The 17892-nt window shown below is 44.5% G+C and overlaps 1 protein-coding gene across 4 annotated transcripts in view; it reads right to left on the bottom strand.

Annotated features, from left to right (window-relative positions):
• Window positions 1-17892, bottom strand: part of Enox1 (ecto-NOX disulfide-thiol exchanger 1) — a 560595-nt gene that overhangs the window by 48271 nt on the left and 494432 nt on the right. For 3 of the 4 annotated variants that reach the window (XM_036199546.1, XM_036199548.1, XM_036199547.1), the window contains 2 exons: window positions 9089-9196; window positions 5045-5101 (listed from right to left, as the gene is read on the bottom strand). In XM_036199546.1, coding sequence (XP_036055439.1) covers window positions 5045-5101; window positions 9089-9196 — 165 coding nt within the window. The remainder of the gene's footprint in view (window positions 1-5044; window positions 5102-9088; window positions 9197-17892) is intronic. The other variant, XM_036199549.1, reaches the window with a different exon arrangement.

Here is a 17892-nt window from a genome sequence, read left to right as displayed (position 1 = left end):
AGTACATACATGCTTATTGGGTTTTACCCCACATCAAGACACTCTGAAACTAGGCAACGGACTGGTACTCACAGGACCTTCCTCATACACACCATTAAAACACACAGTTAACAACGGCTTTCTGCTGCTGTGTGCTAACCCTGAAGAATGTTCTTTGTGCTCTCTCTCTTCCGCAACCTCCTAACATCTCTGCTCTGACAGGTTTAAAGACAGCTCTGAGGATTTACTTTCTTAAGGAGACAGTGTGAAAAACAGCGCGGTCCTTTTTCTTTTGTGTTTTGTTTTATTGTTGGGTGGGAATGGTGTTGTGCTGGACAGCAGTAACCTTCAACATCACCCATTAAACCTCTACACAGACTGCCAATGATTTCTTTAACCTCTGCATGGGCGGGAGCTGAACTGTGTAAATAGAGGGATCTGGGTGGCAGCTGTCCTGTCAGGGCTGAGGATGTGTGCATGGGAAGCACACAGAGCAGGCTGTCCTGTACCCTGCAGGCTTCTGCTGCCACTGCGTGCCACGGCTCCTAACTGCCCCTGCATTTCTCCCACTCATGTTCCAAACACAGACGTACACGTTAGGATAGTGGGCATGCTGGTGTGAAGGGGTCCATCAAGAAGACACACAATGACAGCAGATACCCTTTTCAATTTAAGATTTTCCATATGTTACATATAATTGCCATGGGCCAGGCCAGGAACACAGCAGGCCTCCTTAGATCTGGGAGAGCTTGAGGATGGAAATTAAAGGGAAATTTGCAGCTTGATTGGTAGGAGAGAAAATGGGGTCTGGAATAAATGAGATATCTCAAGACAATGGAATTAAGACCAGCATTAAAGCTGGATACAGATGAGAGACTAGTCTTGCCCATCTGCCATCAACATATCCAGATCCAGATACAAAGATGCTCCAGAAAACTAGCAAGTGTGGGCTAGTACTGTGTAAGATCTCTCAGATGGCAAGGCCTTCGAAACTGACCTGTTTGGGTTTCAAGGAGTTTTAAATCATCCTGGGCACATACTAACAGATCTGCTGATGTGGGTACAGGTGCATGTTTTTAAGGGTATATCCACTTTAAACCTCAAGAATGCCAGGCCAGGTGCTGGCCAGACTCTGTCGGTGTTCAATAAAATGCAAAAGCAGAGAACAGGCCACAAGCTTATCACAAGTTGGGTGGTGACACAAAGGCCAAAGTCAACAACAAGACTTGAGCAGTCTTTGAGTGGATTCCTTCAGATGGCTCAGGGCCACCGGAAGAGTGCAGCGGTCATACTGACTTCTTCAAGCACAACCAAGGCCACAGTCTAAAGCTCCTGCCATGAATCCTAACATGGCTACCAAAGAAGGGAGCAAATGGGATTTGAAGACAGGCTTAAGGGCATGTTAACCGGTGTGATTAGTGAAATATAGGAAGTTGAAAGTCTAACAGGCATGTTTCATGTTGACATTAGACAGGCCACTGAGTCATGTCTTTGAAAAATAGTCAATGGCAAGAAAATACTTAGGATTAATGAGGAATCAAAAGTTGTAAAATATAAGACAATACAATACAATTTATCTATCTATTTATGGGGCCTTCCCTGTGGTCATGTTTGTGATGGAGAATACGAACTGGTGTTCAATGTGGCCATCTCTAAATTAGGAGGCAGTAAGTTGTTTTTCTTGGCTTCTGTAATTTTTTTCTTTGATGTGAAAATTTCAGGAATTTTTTTAAAAAAGGTACACTGTATGTATGTATGTATTTATTTATTATTTTATGCTTTTCAATATATTTATATTTTATTATATGTACAAGTGTTTGATCGCATGTATCTGTACCTTGGACATGCCTGGTGCCTATGGAAGCCAGAAGAAGGTATCAGATCCCCTGAAACTGGAGTTACAGATAGCTGTGAGCTGCCAGGAGGGTGCTGGGAACTGAACCTATCTGTCTTTTTAAACAGCAGTTGTGACCTCTCACAAGAACACTCATCTAAGCCTGTGCCAGTCCACTGCAGAACTATTGTTAATGAATGATAATGTGGAAGGCTCTGACCCTAGATAGAAATTTCTACAGTGAAAAAACCTATATATCTTAACAAACTGCCTCTAGTTCACGGTCTTCAACATTATAATCTGCGCTGAGATCCACTCTACCAAAGCCCCTGCCTTCTTCATCACATACCATCAAAGCAGGTGAGATGAAGGGACTTAATATTTGCTGAGTATGCATGTTAGGTTAAGTGTTCTTGTATTCAATTCCCCTAACATATGTACAAATGAAGAAGGTGACCTTCACCAGGGTCAAAAAACCTGTCCCAGTCACACGGCTCTTGGTGACCATATTGGAAGTAAATTCTCATGTGCTGGTTTGAAAGCCTGGTCTGAGTACTTGGGTTAACAGGCAGGTGAATTGGAGACTTCTTTCAGACAGCAGAGTGATCGCTACAAGGCATTCAGCTCCATTCTCTGATGCACGGTCCAAACAACTGATGGGCTTCCCTGCTTTGTATACAGCTGGAGCAGGCAGATGTTCAGGGGAACCACATACAGGGGGCAAAATTACAGACAGGAAAACACCAGGGGAAGAGAAAAGCCCACCAGCTGGAAAAACCCTGGCAGACGTGGAAAAGGCCTGGCCTGCCAGGCAAGGAGGGGCTAGAGCAGGAACTGGCGTGGACTACCTGGCTTCCCAGACTCTTCACTCACTCTGGGTAGGAGTTGTGGCTCCTCTCTCCCACTTGGTTGGAACTCCACGCTCAATGGCCACTTCTGAGATGAATGCAAAGTCTACCTCATGAGCCTACATAAGTATCTACATAAGTGTCTAAAAACCTGCTTCTGAAAGAAATCCATGACCTTAAACATGCCCCGTTTACAACATTTATAATAATAAGTAGCATTTCTCAAGAGAGGGCCGTGGGGCTCCATGTCTTGATAGTTCAAGCCAGCCAGTAGCTGAGTTTATGACTTCTTCAGACCGAACCTTACAATTTCAGGGTGTTACCACATCCACAGTCTTGTTTGTTTCTCAGGGGAATCCTAAAGGAAGGGAAATATCTTTCCCATTTTACAGACCAGGAAACTGAGGCACACTGTACTTTGTCTAGCTTGTTGAACTAGACAGCAATTTCCTTGGAAGGCACAGCAGGACGGGCTGTAAGTGTAGTAGATATGAAAGTTTAGGTTGAGACTGTGGAATCTTGGAATTCTGAAGAGGAGTATTGGGGATAAGAACGAGGGTGATGAACTTCGGAATGGGAAGCCAAGTGCTACATACATATGTACTGACCCTGATAGTGGGGACAGGGCTCTGTGGCAACTTTGCTCACCAGCTCTCCATCCTACCCATTCATCAAAGCCAGCCAACCCTCATAGATCCAGACAGCTGCTTTCATTACCCAGCACGGAAAAAAAAATCCCAAAACTCACACAACAGCCACATGTTCAGGCTTTCCATGAACTAAGTACAATGTTATGACAAGAGGTGTGTTTTCTGTCTGTGTACGTGTATGTGTGTGTATGCATGTGTGTATTTGTGTGTGGTGTATGCAATGTGGATGTATGTCCTCTGCATACAGGGGTAGAAGCCAGAGGAAGTATCTTCCTCCATCTAGCTTTCCTTTTTTCTCCTGAGATACCCTCTCACTAGACCTGAAGACTGGCATGTTGGTTAGGCTTCCCAGCCAGCTGCTCCTTCCTCCCAGGTTTTCTTATCTTCCTTCTCCAGTGTTGGGGTCATGGGCACATGTGGCCATGTCTAGTGTTTTGTTTTCATTTGGCTGTTGGCGATTCAAATGATTTGCTTGTGCAGGGAGCTCTCCCACCCACTGAGCCATCTCTCCTGGCCCACGGTGGGGTTTTAAGCAGAGCTCGGCCACCCTTTTCACCAGTGAAGGCAACGCGGATTACGAAGGTCATATAACTTGTCACGCTGAGGTCGTAAGGAGCAGAGGCCTGGGTCTGGAGCTGTGCCTCCCCCCAGCTGCCTCACTCTTCTGAACGCAGTACAGCCCGTGTTCCTTCATTCCTTGGCCAGAGTGTAAGTGCCCTGAGAGCAGGCAGCATGCCTGAGCTTCCTCCGGAACCCCTGCCCACTCCTGCTAGAACTCGGAAGACTACCACCAACATGGTGAGCCCCCCATTAAGCACCCCATGTTTAAAAGCTGCTGGGTAGGGATAGTAAGTAATTACAATGAGGGAGATTTGGGCACTATGATTATTAGGCTTTGTGCTGCATATAATTAAAACAAGAGTGAACATGAAATATATAATTTCTTCTAGCTCTAGCTTAATCAAGCATTCATTACCATGTCTGATTTGGTGTTCTGAGAAAAGGACTGCTTAGTGGGCATTTCCTGTGAGGAAGCTAATCAAATACAAAACAGAGAGCAGAAAGAGCTTTGAAAGGACAAGTACAAAGCCACCAAGCACACAGAGGGACAGTTCTCAGCAAGGTGTGCCACTCCACCTGAGAGCATGGGATTCCTAAGGTACGACTTTCTGGAGCTTGATATATAAGAAGGGTAAGAGGAAGGCATGGCACTCACCAGGACCTGGTACCATCGTTCCTTCTGTAAGGAAAGCAGATGCACTGTGCTACTACTGCCCGGAGAAGATACCAAAGGTGCGTGCACTTTTAATGGGTATGCTGGGCATGAAGAGATATTCGGAGACCTCTTCGGCATGTCAATCATTTGTCATCTTCACTGACAAGCAAATGTCATAGGTTCAAAATCCATATACAACTTAGCATGCTGGGTGGGGCCTGTCCCATTTGCTCTCCCAACACACGTTGCTTTGGAAAAGTAAAGATCTCAAGCAAACTCAAAGTAATTAGAATTTTTGATGGATGTTTAAGCTGAAACTTTTGGTAAACAAAGGTAGCAATAATGGTGAGTGTCTATCACATCTTATTAACAAAGCTTATATTAAAAATCTGTCAAATGATCTCAAGCTCTTGGAGTCAGGGCTTCTGATTTCCTTTATGTTATAAATAAAGCGCCACACCCCAGGGATTCAACCGACACCCAGCAAGAAGCACAGACACCGGGCTGTGGTACCTACATTTGCATCCTCGTGGCTGTGACCATTTGTCTCCACCAAGTCCTTGGTGCCTTTTAACTGCAACATTTAAAGAAAAACAACAGAGAAGAATAAGCAAGCACATCCACTAAGCATACATCATCCTGTTAACTCTGATTCATCTGAGGTTGCATTTTATAAAACTTCCGAGGACAAACAGATGGAACAGATAATTACAGTGAATCTTATTGAAACCAGTTTGTGACCAATATTTTATAAAGCTTGACGGCTGGCAAAAAATAGGAAGGGATCCTGGTCATTATTTCTTCAGCAAGATTAGAAAGCAGTTCTACAGAAATAAGATATTTAAAATTGGTTCTTCGGAATACTAAATGGTTTCATTTCCTGGTGGGATTGCCATTAATTTAAACCCTGCAGTATTTGCAAGTTGCCATCAGCTAATGGATGTTATGCTAATGGTCACTGGGGAATGACAGGCTTCCAGTCACAGAACACATTGCAGTACTGCTGAACACGTCTTGAGGGCAGGGCTAAATGATTGACAGAGCCTAACAGGGGAAGACATTTGAGTCTTTCAAGAAGAACAAGGAAGACATCTCTCTGGTCATGGAAGCTTTAAAAATAAAATTCGTATGCAAATGAGATTTTTAACAGCACCCCAACCCTGCTCAAGAGTAACAAGTTATTGGAGATTTTAGGAAACCTTTAGTGTTGGCATTCATCCTATCTTGACTCAGAGCAGACCTGTGGTAACAGAAGGCAAAGGACAGGGAAGAGCTGGCCTGGTCCCTGGGCCACCTTTGTTCCCAGCTTGTGATGCTCAGGCGGCAAGGCCAGTGCCTGCTTTTCTGACCAATAGAAAACACTCATGGTGGGAAAGAATTTATTAAAATTTGGAAGAAAATAAAATCATATACACCCCCATGCTTGATTCAGAACATTGGTTCTTTATGGCCATTTGTGTCTATTAAAATGAATGAATCGCTGGGGTTTCAGGGATGCCTTCAACTTTTGTAAGAAGGCCATGTCATCATAGAGGTTTTTCTAAAGGCATGGTGACAGAGGATTTGACGATCTAAGGCTCACTGTCACATTAGTGTTAACCAAATTAACCACAACAGAAACTTGTCACCTCTTTCTAGGGCTACATCATCAGTGGTTGTATGCTTAACAATACAAGGGTGTAGGGCAATGTAGGATATATGGAAATAGGGAAAGGCACAAAGTGATAGGAACATCATCTATCTGAGCATACAAGGAGACTTTAAATAATTGCCTTTCTTGGCTTAAAATTTCTTATTATGGAAATCCTCTTCTTCCTTTTCAGTCCCCTCTCTGTTCATCTCCCTGTGTTTGCTCGCTCTCTCTCTCTCTCTCTCTCTCTCTCTCTCTCTCTCTCTCTGTTTTATTCTTCCTCAGCTTAGAAGGAAAGGACTATTTGCACAAGGCCAATGTGACCTCACATGTTTACCAGTACACATGACAGAGGCCATCTTCCCCTCCTCCCCATTAAATGCATTCCAGTCTCCCTGCACACATTATGCCCTTGGCAGTCCTCTCTTTGTGACAGCCCATCTGCTCTCTTCCCACTTCCTGTCTACTCCTGGAACTCCTACAGGCCCTCTCCTTGCAGTGGAGGCTCCTGGCCTTATTGCTTTGCCCTGAAAGCCACTCTCTGCGGCCTGGTGCTCCTTTCCCTGAGCTAGCATCTTGGGAGACAGGGGTTAGGGAATATCTCTAAGTGTCTTGGAAGATAGGGGTTAGGGAACATCTCTAAGTGTATGATGTTCTCTTCACTGCCAAGGGGAAGAAAGTCTGTGGAGCTGGTGGGACTAGGAAGCTGCAAGTCACAGGACAGAGCTGACCAGCACAGAGGGTGACCCTGTCCTCCCTGCCGGAGAAAAGCCTCTGAGGATCTATTCTCAAAATCAGGACTTGTCAGGATTCCCAGCCAAGGGCAGCTGCTTTTAATAGCAAAATCCCAGAGAGGACATATGTTTCCATGTGTGTGTAGGTGTTTGCAAAGGCCATTATCTATGATGGTGTCAAAAAAGAACTTCTCACTTGTACTTACTCTATACAAATCCAAAGAACGCTTCAATGAGGCAGTGCTTAGGCATGTGTGAGGGACTGGACTGGGAGAAGGGTGATGTTGCCCAGACAGAAGAAACATATCCACTGCATCCTGCTGCCTTCAGCATGGCTGCCTGGGACAGCAGGGCAGGGGTCTGCAGGCTAGCTGCTCAGGAATAAGAATAATGCAGATACCTCTGGCCTCCTGGGCTCAGGCTCTTGGTGCTTTTGCATGGAAAAAAAAATGCCATTCATTCCCCATTGCCACTGCAGAGGAAAAGGCTATGCCTTTTTCTCAGGCATACTTTATAGGTCTTTAGCAGTTTGTTCTGAGTTCTTTTCAGTCTCTCTCTCTCTCTCTCTCTCTCTCTCTCTCTCTCTCTTTTTTTTTTTTTTTGCAATGGAGAATGGAGCATGATGCTCACCCTTGGCTGTGCATGCACTTTGCTTTTTAAAAACACGCCCCAAAAGCCCTCCCCTTGATACATTCTGCACAACTCATCTCTTTTAAATAAGTGGGTTTAGACCTTCAATCAGAGTGCAGGATTTGAGTTATCTAGAAAAATGAGAAATACATACATGACAACTATTCCAGTATACACTATCAAAACCCAAAAACCAGCCCCCTCCCCAACCAAAAAACCACCACGGAGACCAGCACAATCACAAAGCTCTGTCTGTGAGGTCCAGATCGAATATGGACTTGGCTTTAATAAATGTCACGGTGAGGGTGAGAGTGCCATTTCACATCCTAGGAAACAGGCCACCGTGGACTTCATTAGCCACAGTTTCCCGCTCCAACTAACATACCCTACCTAACCCTTGCAGGTTCAGCCTCTGTGTCTTATTGAACCTGCATTGGTAACAGTTATATTTATAAAGCCTTTTTGTTCAAATCCATGAATGTTTATGAACTATCTAAAATCACCTTCCCCTCAAAAGAGGCTTCTACTTTCAGTGAAAACTAACTAAATACATTTTAAAAATTCCAAGTCACTGTGAAGTGACTGAGTCACAGCTGGCTAAACACCCTCCCCCTTCTCTTTCTTTTCCCTCTCTCTCATTTTCCTTTCTTCCCCTTTTTTAGTTTTTTGAGACAGGGTTTCTCTGTCCTGGAACTCACACTGTATACCAAGCTGGCCTTAAACTCAGGGAGCTGCCTGCCTCCTAGTCCTGGGATTGAAGTCATGTGCCACCAGTGCTAGGCCGAAACTTCTCTTTTGAAGGTATTTATATGGTATAAATAAAGTTCTTGTAAGTATATTTGGGTAGAAATTTTAAAACAATCTATATTTTGATTAAAGAGGGTTGGGCTTGCTGTCTGTGTTTCTTAACATGTTGCCTGAAAACCAAGGCCAGAAACTGGAAAGTACTTCCAGGGCATGCAGGCTTCTTTAGCAGAGACAATGGGGCTTGGATTTCATGCTACTGAGCCATCTTACCCTACCGTAAGACAATACTTCCCTGTACACTGATCAACGTCAGGCTCCACTTCCGTATCTGAGCCAGAAGGAGGCGATCAGCTTCCCAGACTGCAAATGAAAATTCTGTGGCTCACTAGATCAGATAAATGGCCTGGCACACAGGAAAGACACATCTTTAATGTCTCTCTGCATCAGCCTCTTTTATTCACGTGTCTGTAGGAGCATCGTGGATTATGCTAAACTTACTTTCCTCGCTCTTAGACTGAAGAGAAACAAGCGGCTTACTTTGACACATGGCTTCACTGTCAACAGTTTAAAATGTTATCAAAAATCATTTGTCTTCTGGAAGGAACAATAACATCGCTTGGGTGGGCTTGGATCGTCAGAGTAGATACGAGGGGTGAGGACAGAGTGGTTGAGAATGCCATTATAGATCCCAGGTGGCTGAACTGCTAGGAGCCAGATCAGTTTCCTGCAGGTTTCCTTGAGCCCTGCTTTCGTGTGTGACAGCGTGCCTCTGCAGGGTCGGAAGTGATCTGGAGAGCAGAGCAGGGTTTTGCTCACTTACTTGCTCCTGGAGGACTTTCAGCAATGCCTGTGTGTGAGACTGCTCCTCCTTCGCCTGCTCCAATTCTGACTTCTTGTTGTTCAGCTCCTCCTGGATGGCCAGCAGTTGCTGTGAAATCAACCGATAGTTAGTGTAAGTGGGGAGGGGACCAAAGGCCAGGTGACTATAGAATGGTCAATCTGTCCTCCAAATAACAGGAGTTTTGCTTGTTTGTTTTTAAGCACAAAAGCTTCATCTGGACACCAGGTAACTTTTTGTGGTAGGTTCCCGCACACAGGTAAGGACAATGCAGTTTTGGACACACATGTGGGCTGTCTATGATACTGATATTTATTATTTGTGAAGACACCATTATATTCCTCTGACCAATGAATATTTGTAAAAATCATAGAATTATGTTTATAAAACAAACTGGCACATGGAATATAAGGTGCTGGAGAGAGGGACTCAGAAGTTAAGACCTAGGTTTGGTTTCCAGAACCCACAGGCCAGTAGGTAACAGAAACCTCAGTTCCAGGGAATCTAAGTCTCTTTCCTGGCTTCCATGAATATCCGCACACAACACATACATATCAAATAAATCTCCTTTTTAAAAAGAAGCTAAGCATGAAAACACAGACTGCCCTCTCAGTTTTGCCCAATTTCCATATTGAAGCAAGGCTAGCTTTATAGCAATACCGTCATCCAGTTTTCTGCTTCCTCTGTTATGACGGAGATGTTTTATTGGGTCAGCAGGACTGAGGCCCAATTGCAATCCATATATCAGCTGAGAAAACTGCTGGTATAAGCTGTCAAAACACTAAGCTACGGCCTCCACCACTGCGTTCAAGCAGGGCCACTGAAGGCATTTTGTAAGCCTTGAGCTTTCCTCGTCCCTATCAATTGTAACTCTTCTCCAGGCTTACCTTGTCTGCCCAAAGCCCAGGACCGCCCTGCACTGACTCTTTGAGGTTAATGTGCATACAGGCTAGAGAACGCATTCAAGAGCTGCAAATCGGGCCCTGGAAGCAGTGATGTGTACTCAAAGCCTCTTGACAACAAAGGACCAGTTTGAAAACACAGAAGAGGATATTTTCCTGCTGTGGTACATTACTAACGCCTCTCTATGGAAGTGAAGGAGTAGTGTGTTCCTGCTGGGAAGGGGCTGACTCCAGGCATTAGGCCATAGAACGGGTTGGCCAGTTGCTAACCACAGAGTCCAAGGGAACCCTCATACTGGATTTCTCATGCTTATGGACACCACTCAGAAAGACTTCACTGAATCTTCAATACCACCAGCTTTAGTGGAGCTGGGCATGGGAAGTACTCACAAAACCTACACCCAAACACACCAAAACAAAAACGACGCCCCTCTCTCCATTCCTTTTCCTGGTCTTGTTAGTACAACTGCCTATTTTGGAACTGTGTATTTTGGCTTCTCTCTGTAAACAGTGATTTCTCTCACAGCGTAGCCCCCCATTCTGCTATTGTGGCTCCCTTTGACAACTCATAAGCCTGAACTGTGTATCAGCAGCCCAGAGCACAAGAAACGTGGGCGCCTCTGAGGTCCTGGGGAGCCTCTGAGGTCCCGGGGCACAGACAGAAGCACCTAGAAGACAGTAGAAACAGTGACCTTGCCCCTGTTCATTCTCATCTGTCACTGACCACAGGGCAGCCTGAGGTTGCCTGGTGTTCTGACTCAAGTGATGATGAAGAGTTTACTTATTTAAAAAAAAAAAAATTACAAATCTAGTCACGAGAGACTTCCCTCATATGAATAGAAATCTCCAGGGACAATATAAACCTAGGTACAGAGGTTTGTGTTTAGATTTCCAGCACTCCTACAGTGATGGGGGAGGTGGAGAGAGGCAAGCCCCAAGAAAGCTGAGAGCCACCTAGCCCGGTGCACACACTGGTAACACCAGAGACTTCCATCTCAAGGTGCAAGGCGAAGAAGATTGACACCAAAGGATGTCCTCTAACTTCCACATGTGCTGTGTGGCATATACACACCCACGCTCACACACAAACAAGCAGTGAATGAACAAACACCATGTAGTTTGGCCATATCCACAGGGGAGAATCTGGACACCGTCTCCACAGGAGCTGGTCTGTGACCTGTTAGTCTTGCTTGTTAACTTTCTGTTGTATCTGTAATGGGCACACACTGTTTTAGTAATTCAGGAAAAAAAATCAAATGGATTTAAGATTGGGGAAAAGATTTGGAAGCAACTCTTAGCTGTTACTATCAGCACTGAATACATGAGAAGTCTGGTAGAACCTTCCATCTCATCTACATGTTCACACACACACACACACACACACACACACACATGCACACACACACGTGCACACACACAGACCTAGTAGAACCTTCCATCTCATCTGTATACACACACACACACACACACACACACACACACACACATCCCTTTCCCCTAACCTTACTTCCCATGAAAGCTTCCATATAATCTCATTCTTCCACGGAATTGTACTTTTAAACAAATCCTTGCTTTTAGCCCCATTCCCTTTTCCTCCCATGTGTAAACCATCATTTTAATGCTCATAATGTCTGGACTTTTATTTGAAATTAGTTTTTTCTGAAACACGTACATTGATGTTGTTTTGCATGTATTTTTCTGGAATACTGCCATATTTCTTACTGTTTACTATATTTTCAATGTGACTTTTAGGATCCACCCATGTTAACATTTTGTACTGTATCTATGGGGTACATGGACCCAACTTATCTAATCTGCACTTCCAGTGACAAATCAGCTCCCTCCAGTTCTCCCAGTCTGTACAAGACCACAGTGGAACATGCCAGCACAGACACTGATCTAACCACACAACTTCTAGGCCAAGGGCACGCCTAAAAGGTAATATGTGGAAGCTGACCCACAGGATTACTGTGGGGCAACACTTACCTCCCCACACATGGGAGAAAAGCTTCAGTCATTGACCATAATAGGATCTAAAGATTCTTCATTGTAGTGAGCGAGTAAAATCCTGAGTGGATTGCATCGTTTGACATGAGCACAGCCCGATGCCTCAGAACCATGGGAATGGTGAAGCCTTCCCCAGTTGAGGCTCAGCAGGATCCATGGGTTGGATGGAGTGTGTGGATGCTGATTGTGTGTGCAGAGAATGCCCACTCCAGCTTTCTCCCCTGGATGTTTACAGCCTGAAGACTCTCCTACAGAGTCCCTCCTGAGGAGATTAGATAAGGCAGCCTCCATGTTCAGCTGTATATAATAATCCTGCCTCCTTGTTTGGCTACTCCGCCCACTCTTCAACTGTAGGTAATAAAGACACTGAGCCTTCTGGGGGTGCTGCAGCTTCTCTGTCTGAGAGCCTAACCCACGTGATCCCAGCTTTTCTGTGTGTCCCCGTGTTTATCTTTTCTTTATTCACTCCCTGTTCTAGTTAGGTCAATCCCTGAAGCCATTCAGGACATAGCCCTTCATTTTTAAAAATGCCCATTATCTATGCCCCTGTGACTATGAGCAGCTCATCAGATGTTAGCAAGTTCTGAGTTTTATTTACATTTCTTAAAAGGACAGTCAGGGACAAGTGGGTCTTCATTCCCCCTATATACTAATAATACTCAAGGAGTATTAAAAACAGTTCTCTGGGACCCAAAGAAGCTCAGTTAACTCCAAATGCCTAGAGGTGGGAACCAGGCATCGATTACTTCCCTAAGCCTCCATAGTAACCGGGATAGGAATCACTCGTACCTTTGATGCTCACTTAATCCTCGCTGGCCGCAATGTGGTTTCAGCCCCCAGCACCCCACGTTAATTGTGAGGTTGCCAGCTCTTGTACCAGCTTCTTTTCTTCTTTCTCCCTACATGCTCTCTGCAGTGACCCCATTTGTCCCCATGGCTTTAGCTTGCATACTATGGACACTGGTATTTTGCAAAGCTTGTCTGTTAAGTTCTTACTTTCTCTCTCAGTATGCACAAGCCCCTTAGCTAGGTATATGGTTTCAAACTGTGCCTGTTAACACATATCCTGCCTACCTGTCAACCACCCCTCTCCTCCCCCACGGGTACCCTCCTTCCAACCCAGCCTGTTCTGTTACTTAGCCTTGCTCTCACTGACTCCACCAGCTCCTCCCTAGATGCTGCTTGTCCCTCTGATATTATAAAGAAACTGTAAATTCCTTAGCCCCCCAATCCCTGTCCAGGGCAATCAACACAATTAAATACAATTGCCTTGTGTCTTGATTAGAGTTTCTCTTGCTGCGATGAAAACACCATGACCAAAAAAATCACTGTTTATCACTGAAGGACAGGAACTCAAGCAGGGCAGGAACCTAGAGGCAGCAGCTGATGCAGAGGCCATGGAGGGGCGCTGCTTACTGGTTTGCTCGGCCTGCTTTCTCAAAGAACCCAGGACCACCAGCCCAGGGATGGCCCCACCCATCATCAATCACTAATTAAGAAAATGCCTTATAGCTGGATCTTACAAAAGCATTTTTCTCAACTGAGTGTCCCTCACTTCACACAGCTGCAGCTTGTGTCCAGCTGACATAAGACTCCAGCATACCTTGGGTTCTCTGTGGAGACATTTTTCAATCACCCAAACACCATGAGCTGATCTACCGTCTCTGTTTCCAAAGCTGCTGTGTCACAGTTTATACCCATGTCCTCAACTAGATGGCTTGCATCAACGCTAACGTCGATAATTTAGCTCGTTCAGTAGTTCGTAAATGAGCAAATGAATGGAAGGATGAATGAATGCTTGCTCTGATTTTCCTACTTCTATGCAATTAAACTATGACTCTGCAAAAAGAAGCAACAAAAACTATCCAAGGCTCCCTTGCTGGATAATTTATTGTTCTAGGCATACAGATCTAAAAAAAACCTCGGAGGAAAATTATGGCTCCATCTGACACATTTGATTCATTACTCTGGCAGTTCTAGCCATCCTTAATCCGAAGGATATTTCCTAAAAGGTTAAATAATTCCAATCAATGGATTTATAATTATGTTATCTATTCCCCATGTCCCACTCTCTTTCCCAAAGAAACTTCCAGTGCAGGACAAGAGAAAGCCAATACCCTCAGAGTGTTTCGTGCATTCTATAAAATTAATGCTTTCTTTGGTTTACAAAGTAGAAACCTGAGAATCTAATATTTACGTATTCAAAAACAGTGGTGATTCAAACTGCTATCCTTCATTTGACTAGGCGCCCTATAAAAAGTGAGATAGTTTACAACTAGACAATTTAAGTGGGCTTTTCAGGTCCTTTTCATTGAAATTTATGAGACTGTATAATATTCTTTCTAGTTTGAATTTTTAAGTACCAACGTGCCTCAATTACAGACGTTCACAGGCAGCTAGAACTTAATCAGAAGTGTCTCCCGGTTGGACTGGCTGACTGCAGCATAATTTTAATTTAACATTTGAGAGTATGGCATTAAACAGATGCACTATTACATTCTTGGGTGGTTACAACTGAGTGTGTTCCAATTAGACAATTATCCATATGCCAATCAAGTGGAAACACTCTAGCGGACAACAAGCAGGTAAATAAATGCTGCACCTGACATGGCTTGATATTTCTAGGCCATGTATTTAATAAGATCATTTGTAATGCTCTTTGGGGATGGAGGCTTTGGTGTGTGATGGGTCTTCCTTTCTAACAAATTCAAAGAGCATTACTAATGTTATTTGGAGCCCTAGAATAAGTGAGGTCACATTTCCATTTCTTTACAGAGGGGAGAATCACAGGCACAGGGGTGTCATTTACCTGAGGTCTCACTGTCTGGGAGAGACCTACTACTTGCATAATTTTCTCACCTCAAACTGCAATTTCTACCTTGGCGACCATGGTGCACCATCAATTTTAAATAGAAATCAGAACAGGCCAAACTTACAATCCTCCTAGCAATGACCTGAATTTAGGCATTCATTACTCCCTCTCAGGAGTGAGCCTGAGGGCAATGTTATTGTGAACACTTCTATGAGCAGTATGGTGGGCTGAAGGCTTTCCTTTAAAAACTGCAAGCCTTCCTTGTATTTTGGTTTCCTAAATCTTGTAATTTTGCTACCAAAATACTGTTAGCAGATGATGTAAGGTTGGATTCCAGGGAAGTGAGAGATGATAGGGTATGTGGTTGGTATGAAAGAGACCTACACCACTGCACTGGAAATAGTCACTTGCAGTGCTGAGAACTCAGGACTTTTTGGCAGCCTACAGAGCTCCTGGGGGATAGAGGTGGTGGACATCACAAAACGGGGAAGACCTTGAAATACAATGCTGATTTTGTGCCTTCCATGATGGCAGGAGTGAACATCCTTTCTAAATTTAGGCTTATTTAAATTGGCAACCTCATGATATCAGCTAGAGCTCTCCTGATAGTGACTGACCCACTGACTATTCTCTCTGTCTCCTTCCATCTTGTCTTTGTTCCAGGCTATCACCAAGGCTTACCTCTACATTCAGTCCTAAAACATTCTGTTAGTATCTATTCCTTCAACCAACCCTGGGCTTCCTACTGGGCTAGATAACATGGAGGATACAGAAAACAACAGCAACACAAACCTTAGGGACTCTCCTCAAAATGCTGGGTCCACAAGGATGTTAATATAAACATAGTAACTAGGGGCAATACAATATACTCTAATAATGACTACGGCCAGTGTACTTTACAGAGGAACCCCTGAGCTTTTGGGTGATCAGATTCCAGGTCAGTAGAACAGGCTCAGGGGCCCTCCTCTGATTTATTTGCTCCACTAGAAGTGAGCCACTCAATCTCTGAATCATTGGATGGTCATGAATTGAAATTCGACATGTTCAGTCATTTTGATTCAGCTTTAACAAAATTATTCTAACTTCACAAATCTTCCATAAATCAGAGGCTCCAATCAGTGGGGCATGCAATCAGAAGGCCAGTAGAATATCACCTAAGGAAGCGAGGCCAGGAGTTTCCTGGAGGAATTTCCACCCGAGGCCATGGTGCATGTAACTGGATGGTCCACGGGAGCAGCACTTTGAATGGCTGGGCTCCACAGCAATGCCCGTGTGATCATCCAGCCTCACTGTGTCTATATGTCTTGTCTCCAACCCAATGTCCTCAACTACTTCAGCCTGCAACACAACTGTGCATGGAGTCAGCTCTGTCATCTCATTGACCTGCTTTAGCTCTGCGATGTGAGCATGAACTTCTTACCTCTACCCTTCTAGAGTGATATTTCACCCGGACACACCTTCTGGGGTCCTCCAGACTCTCTGCCTCTTCATTCTGCTTTGGTTCTCAGCCGCACTGACCTTGCTGAGGAATGTCAACCTCAGGTCCTGCTGAGGAGGCTGGGTCATCTGAGCCTGTTCTACTCTATGCCTGAAAATCCTGAGCCAGTCTCCAAGTGGGAGGGAAAGCAGAGACAGAGAAATCAAGCGCATATGCTCACAACTTAAGAGCAAGGCTATAACCTAAACACAAGCATGTGGAGTGGTGTTTCTGACAAAGGAGGGAAATATGGCTCTAGAGACAGATGGGCATTTACCACCCAGTACCTGCATAACAGGCAGAGATGGGACTAGCTGCAATGTTCTCATTGCGAGAGGTATTAAGACAACCCAAGATCTATTCCAGTTGGAAATGTCATCTGCTCCCACCTGGGGAGGAAAATGCACTTCAATTTATATCAGGTTGAGGGTAACCAAGCTGGTGGCCCCTGTATCAATCTTGGCACCTCCCTTTCTCTGCCTCTGGCAGGGTGACCCCTGGGGGAGGGACATCTCCTGGAGAGCACTCCTCATTCAGATGACTGATAACGGGAATGCTGGATCTTAGAAATGAAATTGTGTTCAGAGCTAATATCCTATTACACCAGGCTATACATATTTAATTCCTTGGGTCTTTCCTCATAAATCAATTCCTCCAGGCCCTTAATCTCGTCAATATCTTTCCTGATATTGAATTTTAAATGCCATTCTCATTGCTAGACAGAAAGGCAATCTTTTGTTGATGGGATCAGGCTTCCTTTAAAGCCTATGGTTGCCTGAAGCATGCTCCCAACCTCTGACCCCCCTGTTAAGACCAGAGTGCCAGAGCTGTATGGCCCTAGGTGCATTGCTGGTGATCAGCCCGAGGGATCAAGAGCCTGAACCTGGGGGCAAGTCTACTGGTACCCTAGCTGCTTTGGACAGCTAGGAGATTAGTGAGAAAGCAGAACAGATTTGGGTTCTCCTAGGGATGGTTCTAAAACACAAAACAACTTGTTTTCCCCCAATACAGTCTGCTGGCAGGGATTCTGTTCCCCAAGTCTGATAAAGGGCATGAACTGAAAGATGTTTGTGAACATCTAAGGGAAAGATTTTCCAAGATGTTTGGGCCAGAAGAAGAGGAGGGAAGAGCCTCCAGAAAATGGCACCCCTGAGCTGAAGCAGTCTAAATTCTCTGGGGTTGGCCTGTAATAAAATAAGATTTCCCTTGCTACAGAGAGCTGCATCTGTGTGTTTATGTGTGGGGTAGGTCCAAGAATCCTTTAATAAAGCAAAATTTCCTAAGGGTGGCATAACTTCTGTAAGACTGCTAGAGCCACAGACAGAATGGGAAAACAGAGGAAGCCACTAAGATGCAAGACCTGAGGGTGAGGCTTGCAGGAAGGCGTAGGGTCCCTACCTCCAAGTTGTTAGACTGAGGTGCAGGAGTTAGGTATAGTGACACGGAATTTTAAAACAATAACTAAACTAATCAAAGGTCCATTCATTATCATCGTATACAAGCAAATCTGTGCAAAATCAGCGATAAACTATCCCTTCACAAAATCTATTGATCTAAATGCTAAAGGATTGTTCCCAGTACTGCTGAA

This window comes from Onychomys torridus, chromosome 9 (assembly GCF_903995425.1).
Source record: "Onychomys torridus chromosome 9, mOncTor1.1, whole genome shotgun sequence".
Lineage (NCBI taxonomy): Eukaryota > Metazoa > Chordata > Mammalia > Rodentia > Cricetidae > Onychomys > Onychomys torridus.
Note: the sequence above shows the minus strand (reverse complement) of the source record. Positions and strands in the feature narration are given on the sequence as shown.